The following is a 13,420-nucleotide window of genomic DNA, read 5'->3' as shown; positions in this document are numbered from 1 at the left end:
TTCCCACCTGAATCATTTCTTCCAGCCTATTACAGAAGATCTCAGCCTCCTTTGATAAACCAAATCGGAGAGCAGGCTTTTCTCAAGCTCTTTCACCTTTCCCTCTACCAAAGAACCACTTTGAACTTAGTAGATACCTAATTGTTCTATACTTGCCTATGTAACAAATACAAAGATAACACTGTCTGAGTCAATGGAATAGTTCCCTCACTTTCTTGCCTATTACAACTGAGATAAGCAGTTCTATGTGGTTTCTAAAGACTGCTCTACCTGCTAATATGGCAAACTGCCTGCTGCTTGCTGCAAAGAGCTCCTAATGGTTTCTTCAGAGCTGGACTTTTCTACTTTTTTGTGTCTCAGATGCCATCTTACCCAGGTAAGAATCATCTATAATCATCATACTCTTGCCAAAAGATTGCCAAAGTCATCAATGTAAAAAAGCATCTGCAATCAACTATTATCTGCTAACATGGTCTTTTGAAGAGTTCAAATTTCCAGCCATTTCCCAGTTTCTATCTTCTTTTTTTCTCTTCACGTAGGCTATGCTGTGATATTCTTCATCCTGACGGCTGTGCTGTATCAGGCATCCAATTGGGAATTCTTAGGCAGAAAGGTTTTATGGAACATTCTTGTTTCTTATAAGAAAAACAATTCGTCTTTGGAAAGAAGCCTTACATGAATTTGTGTTATTGAGAGTTTATTCTGCATGAGGTCTAGGGGGACTCATCATTTCCTTTTATATGATGGATTCTGTGGCTGCTTTAGCAGAGACCCTGCAGGATCTGTCCACCTTCCCCCCTTTATTTTCCAAACTATGTTTCAGAAAAACTAAACTACTAGCTACTCCTCAAATCCAACCTTCCATCTCACACCTCTGGGCACTTATCATGTAAACCATACCTGTTCCCATGCCTAGGATATAATACCTCCTCCTCGCTCTCAAAATCTTTGTCTTCCTTCAAGGACTAACTTAGGGTGACACCTTCATCATGAGGTCTTCCCTGATCCTCTTCTCCCCCTCCCCACCCAAGTTGTTAGCTGCCTCTCCTTCAATGATTTCCCCTCTACTTTATTTGTGTACATGCCTTATCCCCAGTAGCATGTAAGCTTCTTGAGGACAGGGATAGCTTCATTTTTGTTGTTGTATCCTTTTGCACTTAATACACAGTGCAAGCAAGTGCAAGATATGCAAGCAATAGGCACTAAATGAATGGGTTGAATTTAATTGCCGACCTTTTGTAGCACCTGAAAATATAACAATGGATCATAGATTTAGAGTTGGATAGGACCTCCAGGATCAAATATAAAATCTCCCTAAAGCCCTGCACAACATGGCCTCTTCCTACTTTTCTGGTCTTCTTACATTCGACTCTTCTCCTATTCACTGCGTGATCCAAGTCTCCTTGGTGTTCACTGCTCTAGATGCCCTATCTCCTGACTCTGCCTTTTCACTGGTTGGCCCCCATGCCTGGAATGTTGGCTTCTACTTTCTGGATTCCCTGGTTTCTGTCAAATATTAACCCAAAAGACCTTTTCTCAATTTTCTTCAAATCTTCAGTCTTCCCTCTATTGATTATCTTCAACTTACCTTGTATATATCTTGTATGGATGTAGTTGCTTGCATAGTCTTCCCCATTGGACTGTGAGTTCTTTGAGGGCAGAAAATGGTTTTTGCCTTTCATGGTATCTCCAACATAAAACCCAATACATAGTGACCTGGTACATAGTGACTGCTTAATAGATGCTTATTGACTTGTTAACTGGTACATGGTGACCCAGTACATCGTGGTACATAATGGTACCACGTAATAGTGGTGACCACTTAATAAATGCCTATTGACTTATTGACTGGTACATAATGACCTGGTACATCATGGTACATAATGGTACCACGTAATAGTGGTGACCACTTAATAAGTGCTTATTGACCTGTTGACTGCAGAAGAGGAAACTGAAGCCCAGAGAGGTTAAGTAATTAGTCCAAGCTCACACAACATGCAACTTACAGTATCTTGGGCAAGATGGAACCCAAAGAGGACTCCAAGTCTAGCGCTCTATCCACTATACTACACTGTCCCCAATAACCTCTGAGGGCTGAGCTTATCTGTTAAAACACAAGTCATAGAAAAAGGTGCTAAGACTTTGCATACTCAATTCACATGAAAAATGGCATGCAAGGTCATCTTTCCTGATCTGATGGGATCTGAAGTAACTGTAGGAAAGAAGGCCAAGTCTCCAAGAAAAGAGAAATAAATAATGGACTTTGTCCAAGGCTCACTTCTAGAAAAAACAAGAGTGCAGAAAGAGAAACCCAATCAAATGGATAAAGTTTAAGTAAATCTGGTCATTTTCAAGGAGCCACAATTCCTCCTTTAAAGAGGGAACTGAGCTTTTTTTCCCTCTTATTTCACCCAATTCCATTGCTTTGGTGACTGCTGACACCTGGTTATAATGCTATTTTCCTTCCTCAGCTTGTATTTGAGGAAACAGATAGTAGGGAGATCTGAATGAACATGAGTGAGGAAGATATGCATAACCTAACCCTGTTTGTTCCCAGTTAAAAGTTCCAAATGTCCCAGCCACAGTGGCACACATTTCTACTTCTTGTTAGTGGGGAAAGTTGAAGCTGGCAGATCTCTTGAGCTCAGAAGTTTTGAGCATCATTAAGGCTAAAATCAGGTGTCTATGCTAAGTCACTGGGAGAGCTCTCAGGCACCAATATGGTGAACCTGCAGGAAGGTGGGTTGGCGCACCAGGTTACCTAAGCAGGGTCAAAGTGACCCAAGTCAATGCTTCTGGGACAATCAGTAATGACATCAGGCCCAAGATTAGTCCCTTTCACTTACAACCAGGACAAGATAGGAAGACCCAGTAGAAAACACAAAAAAACATGCAATTCAAACTCAGAAGCCCAAAGCATTGTGGATCATAGCGAACTTGGTCCTCTATTCTTACTCTTACAAAGCATACATGTTGGCGAGGCAGGGAAGGTTTTCAGGGAATTACTCTTTTGGGGCATAATTTGGTAGTTCCTTCTAACAAAGAGACAGGGGAGCAGGATCTTGGCAGCTAAAAAGTATATTACCATGGGGGCAGCTAGGTGGTGCAGTGTATTGAGCGCTGGTCCTAACTTCAGGAGGACCTGAGTTCAAATCCTACCTCAGGCACTTGACATTTACTAGCTGTATGACTCTGGGCAAATCACTTAATCCCAGTTGCCTCACCAATAAATAAATAAAAGGCATATTGCCCTGAATATCAGCCTCAATAGTCAACCTTTCCCAGAGGAGTGACGCTACTAAGGTGGGGAAATCGGCTTGACTGCACAACACAGTAACATGAATACTTAGACTAAAAGTGAGTAAACTTGAACCCTGAATCTAAAGAAACTCACCAGAAAGCCTCTGACAAGTCACTTCCACTCTCTGGGCCTCAGATTCCTCCACTGTAAAGTGTGATCTCCAAGGTCCCTTAAAGCTCTAAGAGATATATCTTCATGATTTTTTGTCTTCCCCAAATCCCTACTACCACCATGGAAAGGGAGAAAAGAGCCTCTTTTATTCTCTATGGGTAAAGGGAAATGAGAAGCCACATATCAAAATCATCGAATGTCTCCTGGTCCCTCCACCTAGCAGTCTGAGCAGGAAAGATGAAGTGGTGGAGGAGAATATTTTGGTCTCCCATCTTTATCCCACATACATGGGCAGAAGATCTGCATTATTCGTAACACCAGAGAAAGCAGGATTGACCCAAGTGATAGAACTTGGATGGAGGGAGAAAGTCATGGGAAGGTGTGGAGGATATGCAGAATTATGTCACTAGAAGGGACTGATCCTCTCCTACTTTGGATAAACCTATAAGGAAGCATCCCACAAAGGAAGCTAACTCAGAAATTCAGCAGTCCTTTTTACCCATCCCTCCTCCTTGAGACTAAGTGCTTTTTATGCTAGAGCTGTGGGGGAGAAAACAAAAGAAAATGTTAGCCCATTATGATGTAGGGTTTCCATGGGTTAGGCTACCCTGATTCAGAGAGGGATGGGCACCCTTCATCCACATGCACACTCTCTCCATCCCTGGGGAGGTGCCCTCCCACCAACCATTCTCACACTTTGATGGAGTAACACTGACACCTAGGGGCAGATCTTGGGGCAGCAATCCAGCTCCCTGCAGAAACCCAGAGGGGACAGTCTCCTCCGTTTCCAAAAAGAGAAGTGCAAGTTTCAGGTTCTTACGAGACTCTTCTGATGGAAGACTCCCCAGGTTTGCCTCTTTCCTTGGAGGCATTAGGCAGCCCAGGAGGAAAGTGAGGAAACTGTTATCAGATGTATGTACATTCTGCACGAGGGAAGCTAGTCCCCCCAGTTGGGAACATGTAAGAGATTTCCAAACCTGTGGAGTCCACAAAGATGTGCTTACCAAATTCACTGGCACAAAGATGCTCTATGATGGCTTCCGATTTCATCTCATTATCACAGGGTGGACACACAGCTGTGCCTAGCAGAAGAAAAAGAACAGGAGGAAAAGTAATGAGCAAGCTGGAAATAGAGACAAGGGGATGGTGAAGGAAGGCATCCCTTGATTGGATCCAATCACTGGGGCCATTCTAGGGAGGCTATGGAGGTGGAAAGAGCCTTGGAATCAGTGTCAAAGGACCTGGGCTCAAATTCTAGCTCTGTGTTACTCTTGCCCTCAGTTTTCTCATCTGCAAAATGAATCTGGACAAGGTAACCTCTAACATCCCTTCTGTTTCTAAAACTATGATTCTGTGAAAGGAAGAATTATCTCAATGTATTCCTGATCTCTGCTGGTTAGGGATAGGAGGAAATGTTGTAGCCTCCCTTAATGAAAGGATCTGTTCTGAAAAACTTGGATTCAGTCCAAAAGCTGCACCCAAGGACCTCCAAGGCCACATGTGACCTCGGGGCTGCAAGTTCCCCACCCCTGCTTGGTCCAAAAAATGTGCTGCTTCTGACTCTGCTTAAACCAACACTGTCTAAAGAGAAGGGGATGAAATATGGGGAATGGTTTAAATCACTCAGTTCCTGGTGAATTTTAAATTATTTCAGGCATTGTTTTCTCACCTGAAGATTGATTTTATTCTATTTTATGGGTCTTTCTTTTCTCTTCCTTGCCTATTGTTTACTACTATAATCAGCAGTAAAAAGCAAACCCTCTTTTTCTTCTCTTTACCCTGCCGTTTCTCCAACATGATCTTACCAACATATTTGGCCAAGAAGTCACTCTCTAAGATACATCGAATCTGGGTGATGGTGGAAAAAAAGAATGCATTCTAAGTTTATTCAGAAACTCCATCCCCAGGACACTGCCACCCTCATCCAGCACCACTCTGCAAAGGGCAGAATTTGTTGGAAGTAAGGAAAGGGAGTTAGAGTGGGGAGGGGTCAGCAGAAAAAAGCTGCCAAATGGAAAGGCAGAAATTGGTGGGGAGAGGCACTTCAGTGGATTTTAATTAGTGAATGCCTGTAAAAGGCTTTGAAAGGTGAGGAGTACTGGGGGAGGGGCCAACCACCATAGGAAGGAACTTCTGAAGACTGATCCAGAATGACTCCTCTGACATGAAACCACTGAACTACAAGCAGCTAGTACTGAAACTTCCCCTTCCAACTCTCACCTCCAGGCATTCACACAAGCCATCTCTCATGCCTAGAATACATCCCCTCTTTAGCTCTGCCTTTCAGAATCTTAGAATTCCCTCAAGGCCTAACTGAGTGATACCTCCTCCATGAGGTCTTCCCTGGTATCCCTCCCCACCACCCAAGAAAAAGAAAAAATCCAATAGGTCTTTAATGAAAGAATGCCTAGTTTAGTCAGTGAAGGCAGTTGTCATAACAGAAGGACCCAGTGGAGCACAGTATCGCTACCAGGAATAGTAGGGGTATAAGAAGCTAGACAGTCTCATGCCCAAGAAACAGCCATGTTTAGAAATGGAACACTGTACATCAACGGTCTGGGGCTTGGTAGACTGAAGCTTCAATGTGTAGTTGCTGCAGCCCGCTCTCTCTGCCCTAGAAAAAAGTCATGGCCCTGGAAGGGAGAGGCAGATTGGTGCTGTGAAAAGAGATTGGGAAGTCATTAGGCCTGGGTTCAAATCCTATTTGGCTGGGAGAACAGCTAAGGTCCCTTCTAGCACTAAGTCCTATGAATTTGTTGAGACCTCACGTTAAGGAGTTGAAGCCAGACCCCAAACTACTCAGAAGGGAGCCAGTGCCCACCCCAGGTAGAGGTGTTCTCTGCTCAGAAACATGTCCCCAATCTTTTTTTCTTATTCCCATCCCCCCTCAAGAGAGTAGCCTACAGCTTCTCCTCCCTCATCAAACAGATCAAAGGAGTTCCTCAGCATGGGACACAGATAGTGAGAAGAATGTAGCTTCCTGTTCCCCAACAACCAAACCCAAACACACACACACACACACACACACACACACACACACACACACACACACACACACCACTTCTTCCCAAGATAAGGGGGAAGGAGTATGAATGAGAAGGATGATGAATAACTTCTCCCAACACATTAATGCACTCAGAGCACCTACACTCCACAGCTAGGGAAGGATTACTGCTGTGTCAGCAATCGGGAGACCATACAGTTCATGGTAGCGTGTAATCTCTTCCCTCTTTCCAAGTAGGGTTCCAATACAGTCTGAAGGCAGTTTATGTTGAAGTTCATAAGACATACGCTTTGCAGAAGAATTACATACACACACACACACACGTATTTAATTTTTCCAAACAGTAGCTACACATGTCCACCCATTCTAAAAATAAGTCCTAACAATCTGGTAAATGTCCAGTGACCTAGATGGGGTAAGAACCTACCCTGCAAACTAAAAAATGGACAGCATTCTATTAGGCTGGCCCACAGTTTACTCTTCACTCAGGACTTGAGAGATGAGAGCTAGTGCTAGTATCTCATGAACAAGGACCAAGTCTGGCTTAGAATTTGATGCTTTGACCCTAGTCTCTGTATATTAAGGGAGGGAGGGATGACCAAGGAAAGATGGGGGGAATCATTCCTAAAGTGTACAGATACAGGAAGCAGTGCCAAAATATTCCCACTGTTAGAAAAATGGTTGCCCTCTCCCAAGTAACAATGAAGTCCTGCAAGGGTAGAATACTTGCAGTTTGTTCCCTGTTTGGGTAAAAAACAAAACAAAAAACTAGAAACCTTCCTTGTGCACAGTTACAAGAATAGAATCTTGACAGACAGCAGCAGAGAAGTTAGGATGTTTGAGGCATGGAATCTAGTTCCACATATTTGGCTTCTCCTATGTACCTATTCTGTGCCCCGCTCTGTCCAGACCACTCAGACATTAAAAATGACTCATGGAACTCAGGATAAGGTCAGTTTCCTTACTCCTAAGTTTAGCCCTGGAAGGTCAGTTTACTACTTCTGATGATGACAAGTGTGGAAGCAGTGACCTCTATGTGTTTCCTGCATTGTTTTCCTTTATCAGAACTATTTCCTTATGGGCAATTCTGGAGCAGCTTTATTCTAAGGGGAGAAGAAGGAATGTGTAATGCAATATTAAACTGTGACTCCTCTGATATGTATTTGGGGGCCCTACAGACTGCAGAAGGAGGAGGAATGAAACAGATCAACCATATGAAAAGTGGAACCAAATCCCAATTTGAAAGTTTGTAATAATCATTTAGGTTTTTAAAGTTTTAAAAGCAAGAAAATCCTGAAAGATTTTGGGGTAGTAGCAGCGGCAGCAGTAGCAACAGCAGCAGTAGAAGTAGCAGTAACAATAGCAGTAACAGTAGCAGTAGCAGTAGCAGTAGCAGTAGCAGTAGCAGTAGCAGTAGCAGTAGCAGTAGCAGTAGTAGTAGTAGTAGTAGTAGTAGTAGTAGTAGTAGTAGTAGCAGTAGTAGTAGTAAAGCATGAAGGAAAAACCAAGCATCCAAGCATTGGGGTTGACTTTCTTTAAGTGAATTAAAACATGCACCTACCAGAACTTACAATCTCTCTCTCTCTCTCTCTCTCTCTCTCTCTCTCTCTCTCTCTCTCTCTCTCTCTTTCTCTCTCTCTCACACACACACACACACACACACACACAGACATATACACACACACAGCAACACAAAGGGCAGGTAGATCAAAATTCAGGTAATATTTATCCCCTCAGCTACAAATACAGGAGGAAGAGAAAGTAATTTTAAAATGCATGATTCTGACAGCATTAGTTTTGTGAAAAGATGGGGACTCCAGTGCTGAGGCATATCTCAGAGAATTCATTCATTCATTTTCTCACACAATGAAGACTCAAGAGTAAGGAAGGAATCATGCAAGTTTCCATTCTTTGATGAAAAGAGCACACACATGCACCCACTCTCCTCCTGGGAGAACCATACAGGAAAGAGAACCCAAGAATACTGTGAGAAGATGGTGGCCCTTATACAACCACAATCTATTGAAGAAAAGGAAATCAGCTTAGATAGTTCATATATGCTAGAGTTTCTAAACAAAAGGAAATGAAACAAAGGCATGAAAGGTTTTTTTCAAATTTGAGTCTGGTAAAACTTAAAAAAAAAAAACTGTGTGGCTTTGGAGGTTTTAAGTGTTGATGGGATTGAAGTGCTTGAGAAATCGCTCTTCTGTAAAGTATGCAATTGCCTGTCCAATAACAGCCCACAGAGGCCTGGCATCCACTCTGAGAAAAGGTGGATTTTGAACTAACACTTGCAAGAAAGGCAGTTTAGTATAACAGTAAAAACATCTGATTTGAAATCTGAAGAGCTGCATTCAAATCCTGGCTCTGAATATCTGAGTACTGCTACATGTAAGGGCACACCCTACCTGTGTGACCTCAGGTAAGTCAATTAATTCCTTTTCCTGAGCTTTGGTGTTCTCCCCCTTAAAACGAGCAGGGTTGGATGGCGTCAACTGGAAGATCCCTTCTAGTTCTGTTCTAAGGTTCTAGGCTCATTTGAAGGAAAACCTGGGTCAGACTAACCAAACCAACCCCCAAAGCCCAAGGTGTGCATAGATATATGTGCATGTGTGTGCACTTGATCCTTGCATGCTAAGCACAGCAGATCTAGATGGAGAGTGAAACTTGGGACCGACGATATCTAAGATTCTAGTCCAAGTCGGGGATTCTCATTTCTGCTTCCTTGTTACCCTGACTTCCTTCAAGTGCTGACATCTTCACTGGGAAACCTTTCCCAGTCTCTCTTAATTCTCTTCCCTTCTTTCTGTTAATTTTTTTCATAATTTATCCTATGTATAGCTTATTTGCACATAGTTATTTGCATGTAGGTTCACCTGGTCATACTGTGAGCTCCTTGAGAGCAGTGGCTGTCTTTGCCTTTCTCTGTATCCTTAGCACTTAGCAATGTTCCTGGGACAGAGTAATCACTTAATAAGTGTTTATTGACTGAATAACTGAACATAGTAACAGTCCCTTGGCTAGTGCTACTTCTGCTGTGGGCAAAGTTATCAACCCTTTTAAAAAGGATTTTGTGAGAGCTGCACTCATGATTGCTTTAATCCAAAACCACCAGTTTATTTTCCCAAATTGCCAGCTGCTTGGTTTCCTCTCAGCACTGTTGTCATTCTATATCATTGACTTCATTCAGAAAATCAGAACCACCAGACCTCCTTACATGGAAGAGGGAGCTTACTTGATGTCAGACCCAAGGATCTTTAAGCAGCTGAAAAGAGGCTTGAGAAGTCAAGATCACCAAGGGAATGCAGGGAGAATGGGTGGCCACTAAATTTCCTTCCTGGCTCCTCAGCTGTAGGACATGGAGGCTTCCTCTTCCTTTGTTCAGTCTAGGCTAAACCAAGGAGAAATGACTACCTGAGCCTCCTAGGTAAGGGCAAGGAGGTGAGGGTGGAGAAAATGGGGGAAACCCCTTGGGTTTTAAAAGTAAAACTGCCAAAGAAGCACTAAGCAAAAAAACACCTGGAAGTTGACGAATCTCTGTCTCTGTCTCTCTGTATCTATCTCCCTGTGTCTGTGTCTCTGGGTGTCTTTCTTTCTCTGTCTCTGTCTCTCTGACTCTCTCTCTTTGTCTCTCTCTTTCTGACTCTGTCTCTGTCTCTCTGTCGCTCTCTGCCTCTCTCCTTCTCCCCCCTCGGAGGGGAGGAGAATGGGGGTGAGGGAAGGAGAGCATTCTCTCAGTCCATCCATCCACTTGTCCCCATCCCCAGTTTCATAGCTATTTTCTCCGTGGCTGCCCCGTCCAAAGCCTGGACTCTTCTATCCCAGGTCGTGTCCGCTTCCGGTCCCCGAAAGTGGCAATTACATGGTAATCGGAGGAGGATTGTGTGCAATAACAGCCGGCCGGGCGGGAGGGCCGGCGAGCGTAGTTGCTAGGGCAGGCGCTGGGCTCGTCCCCCCAGCGGAGAGAGGAAGGCGAGAAGGAAAAGCCTGCCCAGGCTGCAGGCGACGGACCGTTCCACATGGGCAGAACACAACGTGCTTTGTTTGCTCAAGGTAATTGCTCGGCTGGCTCACGAAAGGAGCTGAATTTCCCGTAAGGTTAACCCTGTGCAGACGGGGGGAGTGTCAATCCGTCTTGCCCCCAACTCATTTCATTGTGGCCTGGACTTCCCAGAACCCCTAGTCCAAGGCTCAGATGACTGAACCGCATCCCTCACAATACTTTTCCCCCCTTATTCCACATCCCACTACAGCAATCAACTGTGTTTGAAATTAAGTAACACCCCTCAACAAACACACGCTCATAGTCCCGCTAACTGGGAGTATTTCATCTTTATGTATCTTTGAAATGAAGTAACAACCCCCACCCCCATGCCCCGCGAGCACCCCTTCCCCCTGAACTATTTCTTTATGAATCTACAGGGGATGAGGACGTAAAAGTCACTAGACTTCAAGGTGGCCTGGTAGATGTGTAAGCACCAGCCTTTACCTCCCTCCACTCTAAACCACTCAGCATCTACACACAAACACACACACACACACACACACACATACACACACACACACACACACACACACACACACACACACACACACACACACACACACACACACACACACACACACACCTGAGCTTAGCCAGTCGGCTAAGTGTTATAGTTCATTCTTGTGAATGTAGAAAATTCTCTGTCTCGGTCTATTTCCGCGTCTTCCCTCTCCACACACACATCCCCAACCACGAATTGTCTCTAAAATCTGAGAGGAAACACTTGCTAAAAGCTTCTGAGAGAATAGACGGGTCATCTGGGAGGATTTTAAATTCAGAGCTAGCAGAGCTAATGCTTACCCCCACTGAGACAATAGACAATGAGTTAATTACATTTTTCCTCCTTCTAATTACCCGGGGATTTGTGTAACTGTTCGGTGAGGGGAAGTGGAGGAATCCAAAGATGAGAGAGAGAGGGATCCTTTCACAGCCCCAGATTAACAGTCCTAACCTGAAAGGGAGGTGGGGGGAGGAATCTCCGAAGTTTCTAAACTTTTTTTGTAGCTAGCCCCACTGCTATCCTGGAGCTATTTTGCTTAATGACTGGCTGAAGATGGTGTTTAAGCCTCACTGTACCTATGAAAATAAACAAAATAGCTCAGCATTCTCCCAAAACTGGCTTGCTTGCGCGTGCACACATACACACACGCACACACACGCATACGCACACACACGACTGACTTTTCATTTTCATTTGGGAGCTCTACTCTCTTCTTTAAAAAAAAAAAAAAAAAGTTCCTTGGGAACATTCAAACCTCCCAGAGGATGGTGCAAGAGGTTTCTCTCCTTTCACTTAGAGGTTACCGGCTTTGTTAGAGTGGGAGATCGGGATGAGAGCAGGACTCAATCTCAGAGAAACACTAAGCTAGAAATGGGCAGAAGGGTTTTCAGAATTCAGTGAAAGGGGGATAGGATTGGATATGGGAGCCAAGGCAGAGATTCGACATGCACCTAGCTCCAGGAGACAACAGCAGCTCTTGTAGTTATTCCAAAAAGTTTCAAGGCAACTTCTTGGTAAGCAGTATATCTTAGCCTTGGAGAAAGTGTTTCAGGAATGGAGCTTAGGGATGCCACCTTCTTACAGAGATCCAACTTCATTACGTCCTGCCCCTTCCCCACCTCCCAACCCCAAAGTGTGTCAGAAGATGAAATACGACTAAGGACGGGAAAGGAAGGAGGGCTTTTCGCCTTACCTTGAGGTTTGGAGGCCTCCGTGGCGTTTGGAGGAGTCATAGCAATGCAGACGTCTCCCTCGGGGAACTTGTCACACTTGAGCATCTCTGGCCAGTAGAAGCCAAAGAACTGCATGACGGGCTCACAAGAGTCCCGCACAGCCTCACAGAGCCAACGGCACGGATAAATGGGTCGATCCAGGCAGACGGGAGCAAAGAGAGAGCAGAGGAAGACCTGGGTGCCGATGTGACAATTTTTGTTGAGCAGAGGCACCCAGCTGCTCGCCTGCTGCTTCACCTCGGCCATCGTCTCATGTTCCAGCAGGTTGGGCAGTACCATCTTCTTGTAACCAACATTGTGGCACAGCCGCAGGTCCACTGGGATGTCCACACACTGAGGGGGCTTGGTGTAGAACCGCCCGCTCTGGTAGGAGCCAATGTCCGACTGGAAGCTCACATAGTCATACTCGCTGGCCATGCCACCAGCCCAGAGCCCAGCAGCAAAGGCCACTAATACCCCCACAGGGGGCCAGCAGCGGCCCCGGGAGTGGTGCGCCCTAACCATACTTGGCCCAGAGTCAGATCAACTTTGGGGCTGCTCTCTCTGGCCGTAGAGAGGTCTCACAGTGCAGAAAGTTTGGAGACTCCTGCCAGTGATCCTCAGGGACAAAAGAAGGCTCCTCCACCCCTCGCCCCCACCCTCACAGTTGCTGCACACTCCTGCCCAATCCAGGAAACCTTGTACTCTTCCTGCTGGGGGTGTTTGGGTGGTGGGTGGTGGGCAATGGGTAGGGAGGGGAGGGAAAGGGAGCGGAACAAATCCAGCCCCGTCTGTCCGTCTTTCCCTCCTTCCTTCCCTGGCCCGCAGGGTGAACAGCACCGACTCCCGGAGGCTGCAGGCTGGAGAGTGTGCCCCGTGCTCTTGTTAGAACCCTCTGAGTCTATCCACTCAGCCAATCAGCTCGGAGCTGCGCCTTTCTGCACTCTTTTCCCCATGTCAGTCACGGCCTCAATTAACCAATCGTTTCACTTGCAAGAGGACGCAGTTTGGTAAAGCTAAATACAGGTCAACACCCCTTGAAACAAAACGCAGAGAGAGATCGATAGGCAGACACGGAGACAGACACACAGACACACAGAGAGGGAGAGACACAGGGAGGCAGATAAAGAGAGAAGAGAAATGTCTAGCGCTATAACTGAGTCTGCAGAAAAAGCAGGGGACTCTAATGACTGAAACCTTTAAAGTCCTTTCCAACTTTAAATTACGATCCTGGGATCCTAACAGG

General features: G+C 45.2%; 1 protein-coding gene across 1 annotated transcript in view; it reads right to left on the bottom strand.

Moving 5' to 3' along the window:
• SFRP1 (secreted frizzled related protein 1) overlaps positions 1–13,063 on the bottom strand; it is a 79,908-nt gene extending 66,845 nt beyond the window's left edge. Inside the window, exons 1-2 of the mRNA XM_072635099.1 lie at positions 12,156–13,063; positions 4,417–4,494 (exon numbers count right to left, since the gene is read on the bottom strand). Of these exons, the coding sequence (XP_072491200.1) occupies positions 4,417–4,494; positions 12,156–12,699 (622 nt within the window). The 5' untranslated portion in view covers positions 12,700–13,063. The remainder of the gene's footprint in view (positions 1–4,416; positions 4,495–12,155) is intronic.
• Positions 13,064–13,420: the final 357 nt, after the last annotated feature.

The sequence above is a fragment of the Notamacropus eugenii genome, chromosome 1 (genome assembly GCF_028372415.1).
Source record: "Notamacropus eugenii isolate mMacEug1 chromosome 1, mMacEug1.pri_v2, whole genome shotgun sequence".
Taxonomy (NCBI): Eukaryota; Metazoa; Chordata; class Mammalia; order Diprotodontia; family Macropodidae; genus Notamacropus; species Notamacropus eugenii.
This window is presented reverse-complemented; position numbering and strand designations above follow the sequence as displayed.